This window comes from Etheostoma cragini, chromosome 7 (assembly GCF_013103735.1).
Source record: "Etheostoma cragini isolate CJK2018 chromosome 7, CSU_Ecrag_1.0, whole genome shotgun sequence".
NCBI classification, from domain to species: Eukaryota; Metazoa; Chordata; class Actinopteri; order Perciformes; family Percidae; genus Etheostoma; species Etheostoma cragini.
In genome coordinates this window covers 7,137,682-7,152,146 of record NC_048413.1, presented here as the reverse complement: position 1 = coordinate 7,152,146, position 14,465 = coordinate 7,137,682, and the positions used below count along the sequence as shown (strand labels likewise).

At 38.3% G+C, this 14,465-nt stretch overlaps 3 protein-coding genes across 5 annotated transcripts in view; all 3 read right to left on the bottom strand.

The window, feature by feature from the left end:
* Positions 1-6,474, bottom strand: part of taf8 (TAF8 RNA polymerase II, TATA box binding protein (TBP)-associated factor) — an 8,730-nt gene extending 2,256 nt beyond the window's left edge. Inside the window, exons 1-5 of one of the 2 annotated variants that reach the window (XM_034876260.1) lie at positions 6,258-6,474; positions 4,263-4,422; positions 1,603-1,701; positions 1,462-1,524; positions 1,184-1,308 (exon numbers count right to left, since the gene is read on the bottom strand). In XM_034876260.1, the coding sequence (XP_034732151.1) occupies positions 1,184-1,308; positions 1,462-1,524; positions 1,603-1,701; positions 4,263-4,422; positions 6,258-6,305 (495 nt within the window). In that variant the 5' untranslated portion in view covers positions 6,306-6,474. Of the gene's footprint in view, positions 1-1,183; positions 1,309-1,461; positions 1,525-1,602; positions 1,702-4,262; positions 4,423-6,047 lie in introns of both variants that reach the window. The other variant, XM_034876261.1, reaches the window with a different exon arrangement.
* Positions 6,475-7,934: 1,460 nt separating this feature from the next.
* Positions 7,935-8,980, bottom strand: g0s2 (G0/G1 switch 2). The gene is made up of 2 exons (XM_034876268.1): positions 8,836-8,980; positions 7,935-8,529 (listed from the first exon to the last, which is right to left on the bottom strand). Exon 2 carries the CDS (start codon positions 8,513-8,515, stop codon positions 8,180-8,182), a length of 336 nt encoding a protein of 111 aa, XP_034732159.1. The 5' UTR covers positions 8,516-8,529; positions 8,836-8,980; the 3' UTR covers positions 7,935-8,179.
* A 4,599-nt stretch (positions 8,981-13,579) lies between these two features.
* camk1gb (calcium/calmodulin-dependent protein kinase IGb) overlaps positions 13,580-14,465 on the bottom strand; it is a 16,503-nt gene continuing 15,617 nt past the window's right edge. For both annotated transcript variants that reach the window (XM_034876244.1, XM_034876245.1), the window contains exon 13: positions 13,580-14,465. This exon is cut by the window's right edge and continues 54 nt beyond it. The gene's annotated coding sequence lies outside the window, so the exon portion shown is untranslated.

Below are 14,465 nucleotides of genomic sequence, written 5' to 3'. Positions count from 1 at the left end.
AAGTAAAGTAAAAATATCAGAAAAATCTACTTGAGTACAGTAACGAAGTACTTGTACTTCGTTACTTCCCATCTCTGCATCTGGTAGAACGTCTTGCATAACCGACTCCTTATGTACAGGTTCATCTGTTGTTGCTCTAACTCTGCAGCACTTGCTGGACTGGGTTTAGAGTGCCCCACAACTTTTCTGCACTTTGCTGAGACACTGTGACAGAATGCTGGGGGCCGTGCGCAAAGCAGGGGACATGAGCAGAAGGCAGAAGGCTCGCAGTAGCGATCAGATTTCGTATCTATTCGTACTATCTGGGCTAACTAAGGGGACTTTACTTGAGACATTCCACTGCTGTGCAACTTCAATAAAGTGTCCTGCGCATGTCTCAGCATAATGTCTCTCCTCTGTTTTCATTCTTCTTAAAGCACTTGAATGCAGCGCCCACTTTTCATCAGTATAATGCACTGTAACTCCGAGATAATTTTGGTTACCCACTGAGTCCAGTAGACCGCAGTGAGTCCAGTAGTCCCTAGGGTGCATGTTGTAGCGATGTCGCTTTTGCATTCCTCTCCTTTTCATACAACTGGGAGTCTGATGGTGCGCGTTGAGGAAATCTCAAACCTGCGGTCGTTGTTGCGATTCTCAGACCAATGTCCTCCACAACCCTAGGACCTGCAGTCTGTAGCTATCCACGTCGCTATGGCATTTGTTAGCTTCTCTTGCCTTTGTTTATCTCTACTTACCCCCACGCTGCATCTAACGTAGCCTGCCGACGCCTCGCGCCACTGTGTGTTTCCTTGAATGATTTGCTGGTATCAACTGTCAAGGTGATATTTCAGACTGGAAGTACTCCGGTGATAAGAAAATTCAACTTTACAATATTTACAAAGCCTGTGAGCAACAAACTTTTACAATAATAAAGAAATAATAAAAACTGCGTTAACGCGCGATGAAAAAATTGTCGGCGTTAATTAATTAATTAGTTAACGGGATAATAACGTGTTAACTTGCCCAGCTCTAGTTACACATAATGAACGGCTTGCTGATGCATGCCGGGACTGCCGTGGTGAAACTGATTCATTCAAGGAGATGACATCTTTTCTTAACATACTGTATAATATTACCAAAAGCAGTTACATTAGTTCAGGGTTTGTTTAAGGATCTCAAACTATCAAGAAACGTTCTGACTCACAGGTGTTTTGATGTACGTGTGAGGGTCAGGGAATTCTGGGAAGTGGCTGGGGATGTAAGCCGGATGTGGGCGTTTCTGTCCAGCCGACAGTGCTTTGGGAGTCACAGGTGCGTTTGTCACTGGAGCTGTAATGTATAAAATCCAATCACAAAGAAAAAAAAAAACATCTATTTAAATATTTTTCAGTTACCATATAGAATCAATGTAGAAAGTGAAACTACCATTACAAGTCAATTTCATAATCCATACCAACAGTGGATAGCAGCGTGCCTACTTACGGGCAGTTATAACCATCCTCTGTGATCTCTTGGCATACACAGGCAGGGTGTCGGCATTGAAACCTGCAGTGACAAAAACTCATATGACGTCCTCTGTGTTACCCATGCTTAATTGATATGATGGTGTCCTCCAGTACTTACCCATTTCAATGAGTGTAACCACTGTATCTGCCAAGGTTGGGACGCTTCTGGCTGTGTGTTCACAATAAGCTTTAGCACACCGACCTATTTCGGTTATATCTGTAAAAGAGAAAAAACAACACGGGGGTTTAGAAAAGTCTCTGCTAATAATCAGTCCTCCCAGGATTTTGCAGTCTTTTTTCGAGATTGATGCGGCCCAAAATGCCTGATGTTGCGGGAGCTTTTGTAAATAACTGCAATAAAATTGTCTATTTTTTGGGGGGGGAAATAAAAATACTTTAGGCTGAGTTTTCCTAGTAACCTTGCCAAAAAGTCTCAGGGTGCTGCAAATGTTGGTATAATATGAAAATGGTTGGTGGATTAAAGACAAAAAATGTATTGAATGAATCAAATTTGAACATATGGCTTGTTGATCTTTACACTGCACCAACAGATGCATTTGGTAGTTTTCAGTACTGGCATACATCATTAAAATAGCATGCAGTTTAGAGTTTACTGATACACCTGAACTCAGGGTATCTGCATATACAGAGTATCAATGGCTTTGTCTCCTTGTCCTCATAAAATGTAACGTCCATCCTGATTTTCTGAACCACTCTCCGTTGTGCTTTCTTAAACGTGTATAATCAAATATTCTGACTATGCAATATGTTGTTCTGAATGTGAATTAGAAAAACTAAACTGAATCCTTTTAATCAACACCTCCAGTTTCACAGCAAAGGCCCAACACTGCTTTCACATTAAAATGCAAGACTACATTTTAACAGATAAGTTATGTATCAGCTGCAGCTATACTGATTGAACTATATCTACACAGAATCGTCATCCCCTGCTGACATGTTTATAGATCTATAACCCATCTGCAGAGGGAAGAGCCACAAAAGAGATGCCAATTTTTCTGTTGGTCTAAAATCGGTCTTAAAAAGTTGGCATATAGAAAAGTACTTTCTAACTTTGAGTTGACATGTGTGCTTCACTGCAAGTTTATTAAAGTTAAAACACACACAAGCAAATGTACATGTTGCCATCATCATGGTTGACTCTGATGTTGCTTCCTGTCTCCTTATACAACAGCTCATCAATAAGTCATGTGACATATACAGTAGGTCACCATAGTAGGTAGGCAATTGTAATGAGATTTTGAACATGTTTAGAGGCTAAAAACTAGGGCTGTAAACAACCAAAGAAAATCTTGGTTGACTGAAGTTATGAAAAATCTTGCCTTTGGGGGGACGGAGGGGCGCAAAAAAACAACATAAGATTACTTAACTGTACTCTCCCACAGTACTTGTCCTTGTAGGTTATTTGCAGTATATCAAATCGTTTTGACCTGATTATTTTGCATTAACAAGTTCTTAAAACCTCAGCCATCCACAACAGCAATGGGATTCGTATCCTGAGCAATAGACTCGACAATTCCTTCCGTGATATTATTTTTGCGTTTGGATGGTAGAGGCTTAACATCCAGCAGGGGCTGGGGAAAGCTACCGTAGTTGCGGGTGGGTGCGCCGGTAGTTTTAAAACGATTATTAGACTATGAAATACGCCAATTCTGATATATTCATATAGCCTACTCAAAACAGACAGGGCAACCTAACGCAGATAAATTAGCTTACCGTTTTTAGGTGATATGCCATCTTTGAAGTCGAGCTGCGATATGTAAACTGTTACGTGCAAACTTCGCATTCAACTTTTTCTGTTATCTGTTTTTGTAAAATTCTGCCACACTGCCGATGTCTTCGACATGGTAGAGGACCACTGACTGGAAATTAAACACTCAATTAAAGAAATATTCATCAAACCACTAAAAGAAGACGTTCTATTTCTTTCTTCAATCTGTCCCCAGTGGGTTGGGCTAATCCAAAAGAAGTGAAAACAAGGGGGGTGTTCTGAAGACAGACTGTTGCTATGAAAACACACCCATTAGCAAAAAGTGCTTTCCACCCATAAACCGTAACGGTCTATGCTTCCCCCTGACAAAATAACACGGCAAAAAATCGACCAATCTGAATTTTGGTTGAGACAGAACGTATCGACCAATAAATCGACTAGTTGACTGAGAGATTACAGCCCTACTAAAACCTGTTTAAAACTTGCCCTGTTTTAACCTGTCGGGTGCTAACGCTAGCAGGAGGACAACACTGTGTAGATTACACTGTTTTCGTTTATCTCTCTACTGACAGCACTCCAAATTTACAAACAGAGCTAGGTATTTAAATTGACTGGAATTCTGCTTTAAGGATGGGACATGGACCAAATTTCTATAATTTTTGGAAGTCCTGATGTTTGTTCAAGTGTTTATTTTACTAAAAAGTTCGGTCTATGAAAAGAGTGAAATGTCGTGATTGGTCAGGAGGTTGTATGAGCGGGACTTCCACACCACGATTCCACCGTCCACACCACTACTGCACAGACTCCGGCTCCAGATTTACAAGATGGCCCGTATTTGAGATATTTTGGCTTCACTTTTGTACAGTGTGAAGAAGTGGAGATGCATCGGCTATCTTTTTTACAGTCTATGCTTTGAGGACTAAACTGATACTCATTGTGCCCTAGAGAGGAGTTGTGTGCCGTTTTTTTTCAATTTTAACACAAATATTAAAATATGCAGTTCTGATGAAAATGAACAAGCGCACATCTCCTTTAGGATTGATACATACAGCTCTGCATCATCTCAGTGAGTGTCTCCACTGCTGCCTTCTCGGCGCTCTCGAAGCCACACTCTGTCAGGAGGGCACTGACAACAACCTGCAGGGTGCGACGTCGGGCCAGGTGGTAGTTCTCTGCAGGGCTGGTGGCAGCTTTACTACTACTCCCACGCTGAAAAACACATAAAATAATATAGTAGGTTAGACAAAATGCGTTAGAACAGTACAGAATAATAAACAGAATAAACAGGCTCATTAAAGCAGGAAATAAGCAAATATAACATAAGTTATGAACGTACAAAGCTCTTACAACAATCAAATTAATTGAGAATATAAAAACATTAACACATTATTACCATTTAGGTTATGTAAAAGGCTTGTATCTCCTGTTTGGCCGAGTTACGAGAAACTCTCAAAAACAAGGAGGGTGTCAGTAATTCAGTATTTTATTTAAAGTGCTCATTCAAAATCTTCAGGTTGAAACGGACCAATTTATCCAGGAACAAGGAGTTGTGATGTGGAGAATATCAAATATCACAACATTTTGACCAAATACCTCGATGTTGATATTGCAACGATATTGTAGCGTTGACTAATGGTGCTTTCACATAATATTTACACAATGAGACTTTTGATAAATAATCGTTATCAATGTGGATATAATGACTAAGCGAGTAAAGGCAAGTAATAGAACAGTTACAACAGTCTGGCGGGTTGCGAAAATGACATCACTTTACTGTAATGCAGACTTTAAAACCAGACTTTAGACGATATTTAGTCTCATATCGCAATATCTGTGTAATATGGATATATTTCCCAGCTCTAGCTCATAGCATGCTCATTTTCAGGTTCTAATTGTATTTTGAGATTGTACCAGAATATGTTTACATGGTTTAATTTTCAAAAAAACACCATATTTTTGTTGTACTACACATTGCTGCAGATCCTGTTTTTTTGTGTTGAGCTCTCTGTTTTAGCTACAGAGTGAGACATCTCACTTCTGTTCCATCTTTGTTGAGAGTCGCACATGCTCAGTACCTACAGTAGCTTGCATAAGTTTATAAACCCACGCTAAAGTTGTTTAAAAAAAATAAAAATAAATAATAATAATCTTGATTCCTTGATTAAAAGAATATATGAAAATCCAACCTTCTTAAAATACAGGGGGGAAAGTATACAGGCCCCTATGTTAAATTCCTAAAGAGGCAGGCAGACAAAAAGGACGATTCCCTCCAATATCGTGAATGATATCGCAATATCAGTCAAATAATCGCAATGAGATATTTTCCTCATATCGTAAAGCCCTTGTAAACACTAAAACAGTAACTATAGGTGTTAAATAATTGTAGTAGAGAAAAAAGCACAATGATTCCCTATGAAATGTTTTAAAGTAGCATAGTATGGAAATACTCAAGAACAAGTATGTTAAAACAGTACAGAACTTGAGTAAATGTAACTAGTTACTTTTCACCACTGTTATCGTAATGGACAGGCAGCACATGCAGATAGCTATGCTACGCATTATGAGTTGTAACGTTAGTTTTAACAAATTTTTAAACAAATTTTGAAAAAACAACTAAACTAGCTAACACATACGAACGTAATGTGCATCGCTGACTATTCATGTTGTTGGCGGGTAACTGTGGTTATAGAGTTTGTACAGAAATATGACCACGACATGCGATTTAAGCTAGCTAACAAATACTAACAATTTTCCAGATGGGTAAATATTCGTTCAATAACTTTAGCATTTACAGACAAATTAATTAACGTTATATAAACGATGAAGTAGCTAACCTTGTCGTCTGTGATAAAGTACAGCAGGCTCATTGTGGCTTAAATGTTAGCTATTGAAGTAATTAATCCTTGAGACTTATTCAGTACAGGCTAGTCTCTTCCAACTGACTGCTAACAGTTAGCTAAACACTGCGAACCCACGGATAAGTTAGCTAACGTTAGCTGACAACCTGCTAATGACAGGGAGAAGAAAACCGTCTCTTAACATACCCCTCCTTCATTCAGTGAACCTCTAGATACAACCACAGGATCCGCCATATGTGTTTATTTGTACTCTGCTCTTTGTAGTAAACTAATTTAACTCTATAGTGAAAAAAACTTAATTTATCCGACGGCCGTTTTAGCCGCCATTAGTAAACACGGTAAGAATTGATGTCGTCGTTTCCGTCACTGGGACGGAAGTCAAAATTAACCCGTACTTTATGTACTACCGCCGTCTAGTGGCTGTATGTAGAATTACACCTGCTAAACTTCCAAGAGTCAAAGGTTAAGATCTACGTTTTTTGTTTGTTTTTTTGTAAGTTTTTTTTTTAATTTTAAAGTTTTACATTTTTATTCTTATGTATGTGTGATATATATGTGTATATGTGTTTGTTGTGTTATGGTTGTCTCGCTACTGGATGCCTAAAATTTCCTTTGGGGTGAATAAAGTATCTATCTATCTATCTATCTATCTATCTATCTATCTCTCTATCTATCTATCTATCTATCATTGTGAAAAAAAGCTAAACGCTAACAAAGTGGGAAAAAATGTCAGAAAAAGCTTTAAAAATGGGGGACAAAAACAACAAAAACTTTTAAAAAAGCTGAAAAAATGGATACAAAATGGATACAAACATTAGTCCCAACAAAGTCCCAAAAACGTAACTAAAGCGACAAACATGTCGGGAAAAGACAACAAAATTGTTTTGACTTTAAAATCATACCCAGAAAACCAAACGTTGCATGGTCAACGGGAAGACAACACAAGGGTTAATGGATTTCATCACTGACTGTAGATAGACTTGTTGTGATAGTAGTGGAAAGTTCTTTTTCTTCGGGGATGTACTTTTAAATTTGAAGTTGGCTTCTTGTACTTTCCTTGAGAATTTCCACTTGATGTTATACTTCTACTCCACTGCATCTTAGTTAGATAGATAGATCCATATATTATATACCTATTTACCTGAGGAGGTCCATAAATTGTACTTTTTACTTTTTACTTTTTCCTTCTGAAGAATAAGTGCTTTTAAAACATGAAGTAGCCTATTTCTCTAATTCTACTTTTTATTCAAGGGAGTTTTAAATGCAGGGCTTTACCTGGAGTATTTGTACGGTGTGGCATTGCTACTTTTACTTATGTTAAAACATGCTAAATACAACACACAATAAGAAAGGGGATGGACGGGGGTGAATATTGCACACAAATGAATATGCAGATGCCTTTTCTCTTATTAGTAACACACAGCGGCAAACTCGTTATGAGAGCACATTATTTTATTCTTGTGTTGTCGCTTTTCCACATCATGTGCACTATTACTTTTCTATTTTAGTTTATTTATTGTACTAAATTTGAACTTATTTGGTAGTTAATCTATCAGACACTGGTGTTACCTTTATTCATTGTACTCTTTACATGGATGACTCCATTGCTTTTGTTGTAATTTTTGCAACAAACCCTATCCTAGCCTACATTTCCCACACAGAATATCAAATGTGCAATGGTTAAATGTAGTTCAGTTAAACAACTCCTAATCTAGAAATGCATGTCATGTCATCATAAATACACCTTTGATTTTCTTGCAACATGTACAAAGTGCTATATTACTCTAAATAAGACCTGAAACAGTTTCTAGCCGCTTTGTTAGAGTGCAAAATGAATTTATTCACACAAGTTCCATTTCTCTCCCAATACATTCAACAATTCGCATCCACAAATATCTGCTGCCCAGCAGCCAGACATTACTGTACCCTGCAGTTTTCAGTGCATCTCCTTATTTTTTCAATCGACAGGGGCAAATTGCATATTCAAGCAAATCTGACATAAAAGAACGGGTACAAAGTGACCTGTTCAATGTGGTGATTTAATGTACCACCATTAGCATTAACATTGCAAGTGTTGTGTCCATTTACTCCAGGAGAGGAGGGTTTCTTTAAGAAGCATGTAAGCGGTATGAGTTTCTCCGGCAAGCAGTACCCAGATGTTTGGCCTTGGTCTCTACCATCTCCAGCACGTCCACATCTTCAGGGTCAACCAAGGTAGTGTGCCTCTCCTTCTTCATCATCACCTCCCCAATCCGCTCTGCTGACGAGTCCTCAACGGTTTCCTGTTCCTGCACAAATGGCTGCAAAACAGTCTCCACCAGTCCTCCAACGACTCCGAGCATGGCCAGAGTGGAGCCAATCATGTAGATCTTCAACATGCCCCGGCCTGGCCTCTGGTTTAGCATCTCCTTAGCAAAGGGGATGATCTCGCCAATGGTTTCCATAGTTTGTGATTAGTCTGTTGAAGGAAAACAGAAGTTTGGTTAGAGAAAATTGTCATAAAAACTCTCAATTGATCCCCTTTATTTATCCCCTAGGGGCAATTTAAAAGCATGAGGATTAGTTCTGATGAGTAGAAAATATAGTAAATACACACAATGCCATATGCCATAATGAATGTACTCTAAGTGCAATAGAGAAAAAGCAGCAACACATGTAACATGCAACCACTCTTTTGATATAGTTTTCTATATCAAAAAGCAGCCCACTTTAGAAATCCTTTAAAACTAACATAAAATGCTGATACTGAGAGGAGGATACTCACTTTTTTAACAGACCCCAAGCTCTGACGTTTTCCTCAGTGTTCCCCTAGTCAGGCGTTTGCAGGCAGAAAGACAAGGGCACGTCCTGCAATTTAAACACCAATGGAGCCAGGTTAACTCCCACAGTGAGGACAGAATGCATATTCATAAGGCTACTGAAATCACTTTTTTTTTGGAGATTAGGGCTTGTTGGGGTAAAAGGGCACAGGTTTCTAGGGCAAGAAGTGAAGCAAATATTCCCTGTAGGGGAAACTGTGCTTGTGACATCACATGAGGTCTGCATGTGCTGCCACGGATACAGATCTATCCATCAATCTATCTACCAACTGTCTCACAAAGACCTCCGGCCGTTCCTGATACACAATGAACATAAATCAGTTTAACTTTCAAATATTTTCCATGTGATTGAACGTTGGACAACAGAAGTGGTTGGTTGGTGTTGCGTGGCTTGTTACAATGAATATTGATCCGCGTTGGGTGGAAGGCATTGTTTGACAGCATTACTGCTACACATGGAATTCCCCTTATTGAAAACTGGGAGATAAGGTTTACTACAAGAAACAGTTCAATAGAATCCCCCTCCAATCATGTTTCCCCCTGCCATGGAGCTGACCATGAGGTGGTGAGAGGATACAGGGGTTAATGTGTGTGTGTGTGTGTGTGTGTGTGTGCATGTGTGTGTATTTGTCTGAAACCCTCTGCCCTTTGACCTCGTCCCTTCACTGCCAAAGAGGAGGGAGTGAGGTCAGACGTGCGAGTTGTGAAATGTGTCTGACCTTCGTCACAGAGAGCCATGCGTCATCTGCACTCAGTGAAAATGACAACAGGCCAACGTCACGAGAAGTCTGCATGTCTGTTCAACATCTGCTTGCCAGATGTCAGAGGCACTTTGCACCATAACTTATAATCTAGTTTAATTTTTATGATAAAACCTGTTCCTCCCGCTGCCATCAGGATGAAGCCACTTTGATGACATCGTTTTTTGACATTTTAGTGTGAGTTTGTTGAAAACTATTCTCAAAAATGTGTAGTGAACGCAGGAGGACACAACAGCTGATCCACTTTACACTATATATACCGTCCTGTATCACACAGGGACGCAGGAGGACACACAGCAGCTGATCCACTTAATACTATATATACCGTCCTGTATCACACAGGGACGCAGGAGGACACACAGCAGCTGATCCACCACGGAGCATGCGTAGACGTGTAACCCAAGCTTAACCGGTTAAGTTACTTTAGTTACTAAAGAAGTCATCTAGGTCTGTAAACTAGGATAGGAGAACTCCCGTTTTAGCCAGGGTAAGGTGTTGCATGGCGTTTGAATAAACTGAGGAATTGCCTTAACCCGAATATAAATGTTCTAATAAATGTCTGCGTAACTGTTGGTTGGATTGGCATGAAACTTGGTACAAACATCATATTCCCTTACCATGGCATAAATTGTATACATGTTGTGATTTTCTGTTACAAGAATCAGGGAATTGGAGGACCCAAATAATGGAGAAGTCCTTAGTCCTCCAGACAGAAGGCTACAATAACTCCAAAATGTAGAGAAAGTCAAAATAACAGGATTACCAAAAACTGCAACACAGCGAAAACGGGCAGACTAAAACACACATGATGCAAAAACAATTCAACAACCTGACAACAGACAAACAGAGACTAAATACAAGAGGTAACGAGGTGACATTAGGGCTCAAGAACAGGTGAAACACATCGGGTGGGGGGGGCAGACTATCACAAAGGCGGGAAAACAAGGCAGAAAGTAAGCAAGACATGAGAAGGGAGAAAAAAACTAACTACAAAATAAAACAGGAAACTGAAACATGACAGTACCTTTTCTTCTAGCACCATCAATTCAATTTTCAATTCAATTTTATTTATAGTATCAATTCATAACAAGAGTTATCTCGAGACACTTTACAGATAGAGTAGGTCTAGACCACACTCCAGAATTTACAAGGACCCAACAATTCTAGTAGTTTCCTACAGAGCAAGCAACAGTGCGACAATGGCGAGGAAAAACTTCCTTTTAGGCAGAAACCTCGGTCAGACCCGGGCTCTTGGTAGGCGGTGTCTGACGACCGGTTGGGATTAGAATAAAGAGTTGCGGTAACAGTCACAAAAAATAAATAAAATAAATTAAATAGTAGTTTGTTTGTAGTAGTTCTTTGTAGCATAGCAGGGCACTGTGGGCGTTACAAGGCACAGCAGGACGTAGCTGGGTGTAGGAGAGTGTGGTAGGATGTAACATGGCATCGCAGGACGTGTAGCGGGACCATGGCGACAGCTGCTACCTTGATTGACATCATCAAGTAAGATTTTTGATTCCTCTAATACTTTAATATATACATGCTAGACAAATGACATTCCCATCCGCCTTTACTTTGTGGGCCTAAATGTCAACATGCTAGACCAGGGCTCAACAACCTTAGCACAACCAACGAGTAGATAGATGATGTCAGGTTTAAAGCTGATACAGCACACTGATTTCTTTACCCTCATGTTGTCCTCATATTTTCCCATATCAATGTTCTTTTTAATTCCCAAAAATATCATGACTGATTCCACACAACGCTCTTTGGCAAGCACAAATCTCTACTTTTATCAAATTTGGTGCGTCTTACTCAATTTGATAGGATTTGAAAAACAAATTGAAGTGGTTTTGAAATAGTGTTGAGTAAAAGTTGACATGTTCCAGTCTGTGATTATCCATCAACATCCATTCCTTTAATTTTAGTCTAAATAATTCCCCAAATTCTTCTTTTCTAACTCAAACATTAGGTATAATTTCCCAAAAATGAGGTTTGTTGACCATCAATTCCAAAAATAACTGTAAAACTAAAGTTAATAAGTTAATGTTATGTAGTGTTAAACGTCCAAAAAATGATAATGAAAAAAGGGACAAAAACGTAAGAAAAAGTTAAAAACATTTGATAAAAGGCGTCAACAAAAGGTTGCCGACCCCACTAGACTAACAAGGTGAACATGGTAAGCATTATGCCCATAGGCTGCATATAAAGATATTATATAATACATGTGGGCTGAAATATGTGCCAACAGAAACTGAATTTGAATCATTTATATTTGAATTTGAATTGCTAAACTTCAATAATTGCATTGAAAAACTGAATTTGAATCACATAATTGGAAATTAATTGTTAATATGAATCATTGCTCTTCCTTCATCCTTCAAGTACAGATGTCTGGCACAGTAACTGGAAATAGAATTTTGTGAACTGAATATGAAGACATATAGAGAGGTGAATTATCATTGATGACCATATTTTATTGGATTTCAGTTCCAAACCACTTCAATTTCCGACTATACTGTTTAGATTAAATTACTAAAATTAAAAAATAAAATTTCAAATGATGTAAAACAATACCATGAAGTGAACAAAGTGGGCATAAAAAAATAAAATAAAACATATAATAATTAACAAATTGGCAAACCTTATAATGATAATGACAACAGATGTTCTTAATTAAATAGATTGGAGTATATATCAGATACAGTTATAGCTTTCTTGTTTTTTACTAATTTAAGAGACTCAAAATATACTGTAAGTCAATTTCAATTTGGTTGAGTTTAATGGTTGGTTTATGAATATGAAACTTCCCTAGTTAAATAAAAAGATACATTTCTGTCTTTACATTCAAAATTTGTGAGGCTAAAAAAGAATTCTAAAACAAACAATGGGGAAAATAATCATCACGTCATCCTTTGAAATGAAAACTTATGGTGAAACTACTCTTTGATCGACATTTGAACTCTTGCTCAGTAGCGGGGAAACTCGAGAACAACCTTTCCCCCATTTTGGAGCGCAGCTTTTCTACAAGCGTTGCTGGTGATATCCCGTTAATAATGCTGGTAATATCCCGTTTATGATGCACTCTTTACAAATGAGTTTGGATTTTGGCCCATAATGTCTGGCCCTGCTGGGAAAAGGTGGGGACTGTTGGGAGACCTTTGGCCCATATTTCTGACCTCTTTTGCCTAAATGGACAGTCTTGGGGGGGGGGGCGGCAACACAGTCTGTCCATTTGGGGGGGTGGGGAAGACAGTCTGTCAAACTTTCAGTTTGGGTTCCATTACATGTTCTGTATCTGCTTGCTGACTGTAATTTACAACTAGTAAAAGGTCTTATTTATTGGTATTTTAAAGATAATACGTAAAAAATAGATAAAATGACAACAAGCAGATGGATTAATAATAATTTCATTGCTTCATGACTCAACATAAACATAACAGTTTTACTTTCTTTCAGGCCTAAGAGGAAATTTTTTGGTGTGTACTTTCAGTATTTACTGTTGTTTTTTTCTTCAACATGTACAATATTCAATATACTTCCAACTCTGCAGTCTTGGGGATTCCTTTGCAAGGCAAATCTCCAAAAAAGAGCTTACAAAAAGAAAAACCTCAGTCCAAAGGTTCATCAGCCAGGGACATGACCAAGTTTTAGTGGGGATAAAAAAATATTTTAATTATTTCAAAGTATTTGCATACATGCAAGTACTTTGAAAGATCATTTCACATTTGTATAAATGTAATTCTATGTTTTAATGTCAATACATTCACTAAACTGAGATTCCCATTACAATTTTTAACTGTAAAATACCATCTTATGCAAAATTGCAAAGAGGGTTTTATAATTATTCCATTTTATGAATTATTATATATTGTGTGGAGTCATTTTTCCATAAAAGGTAGAGAGAATCGGGACAAATAAAACGGCAGAAAAATGCTTTATTAATGAGCATCCAGGGATCCCATCATAATACATGGACTGGATCAACATCCGCACGCATCAACACAAAGCGACATACAGCTGGAGAGACACAAACAGACTGCAGCATGTAACCCTTACAGTAAGATGAGAAACATATATTACAGTGAATATAAATGCATAAATGTTCATATTCTAGCAGCTTGATGGCATGTGAGAGCTAGGAGTTGGCAAGTTATGGATATACTTGTGATATTTACACTGGCAATGATTTATCACTTTAAACATATACTGTTTTTATCTTATAGCTTTTTTTATTGTTATCATTTAATAAAAAAGAAGAAGAAAATACTTTAGAAAAAAACACAAACAACAAGCAATTAACATAGAGAAGGTTACCAGAATGGATTATACCAGTATGGCTTATTTGAACCAGTAAGCATGCAGATTTCCATACATTTCATTACGTTTATGGAGGTTAGCTAAAGAATAATATTCAACACATGAAGTACAATAATTGTTTTATTGCATTGTGTGTATTTTCTTAAACATGTAACCCCAGTCCTAATAAACCTGGACACTATGAATGAACTCTCCCTGATAAAAACAAAAACAGGAAGTTATAATTATAAAGACTTGAGATCAGAGGCTAGCTGGACATTCTAGCCTGTTTCCCTCTAGTTTACCCTGTGCGTCTGAGTTAAAGTGAGTCTTCTGTGTGTGTGTGTGTGTGTGTGTGTGTGTGTGTGTGTGTGCGACTGTGTGGATGTTGAGAAGCTTCATAGGCACTCTTTCCTAATATAAAAAGTCCCACTGACTGTGTGGACCTCACAGACCGTCTGGGTCCTCGGAGGATCAACCACCTGTCATTCCCGGAACCGAGGGGGGGGGGGGGG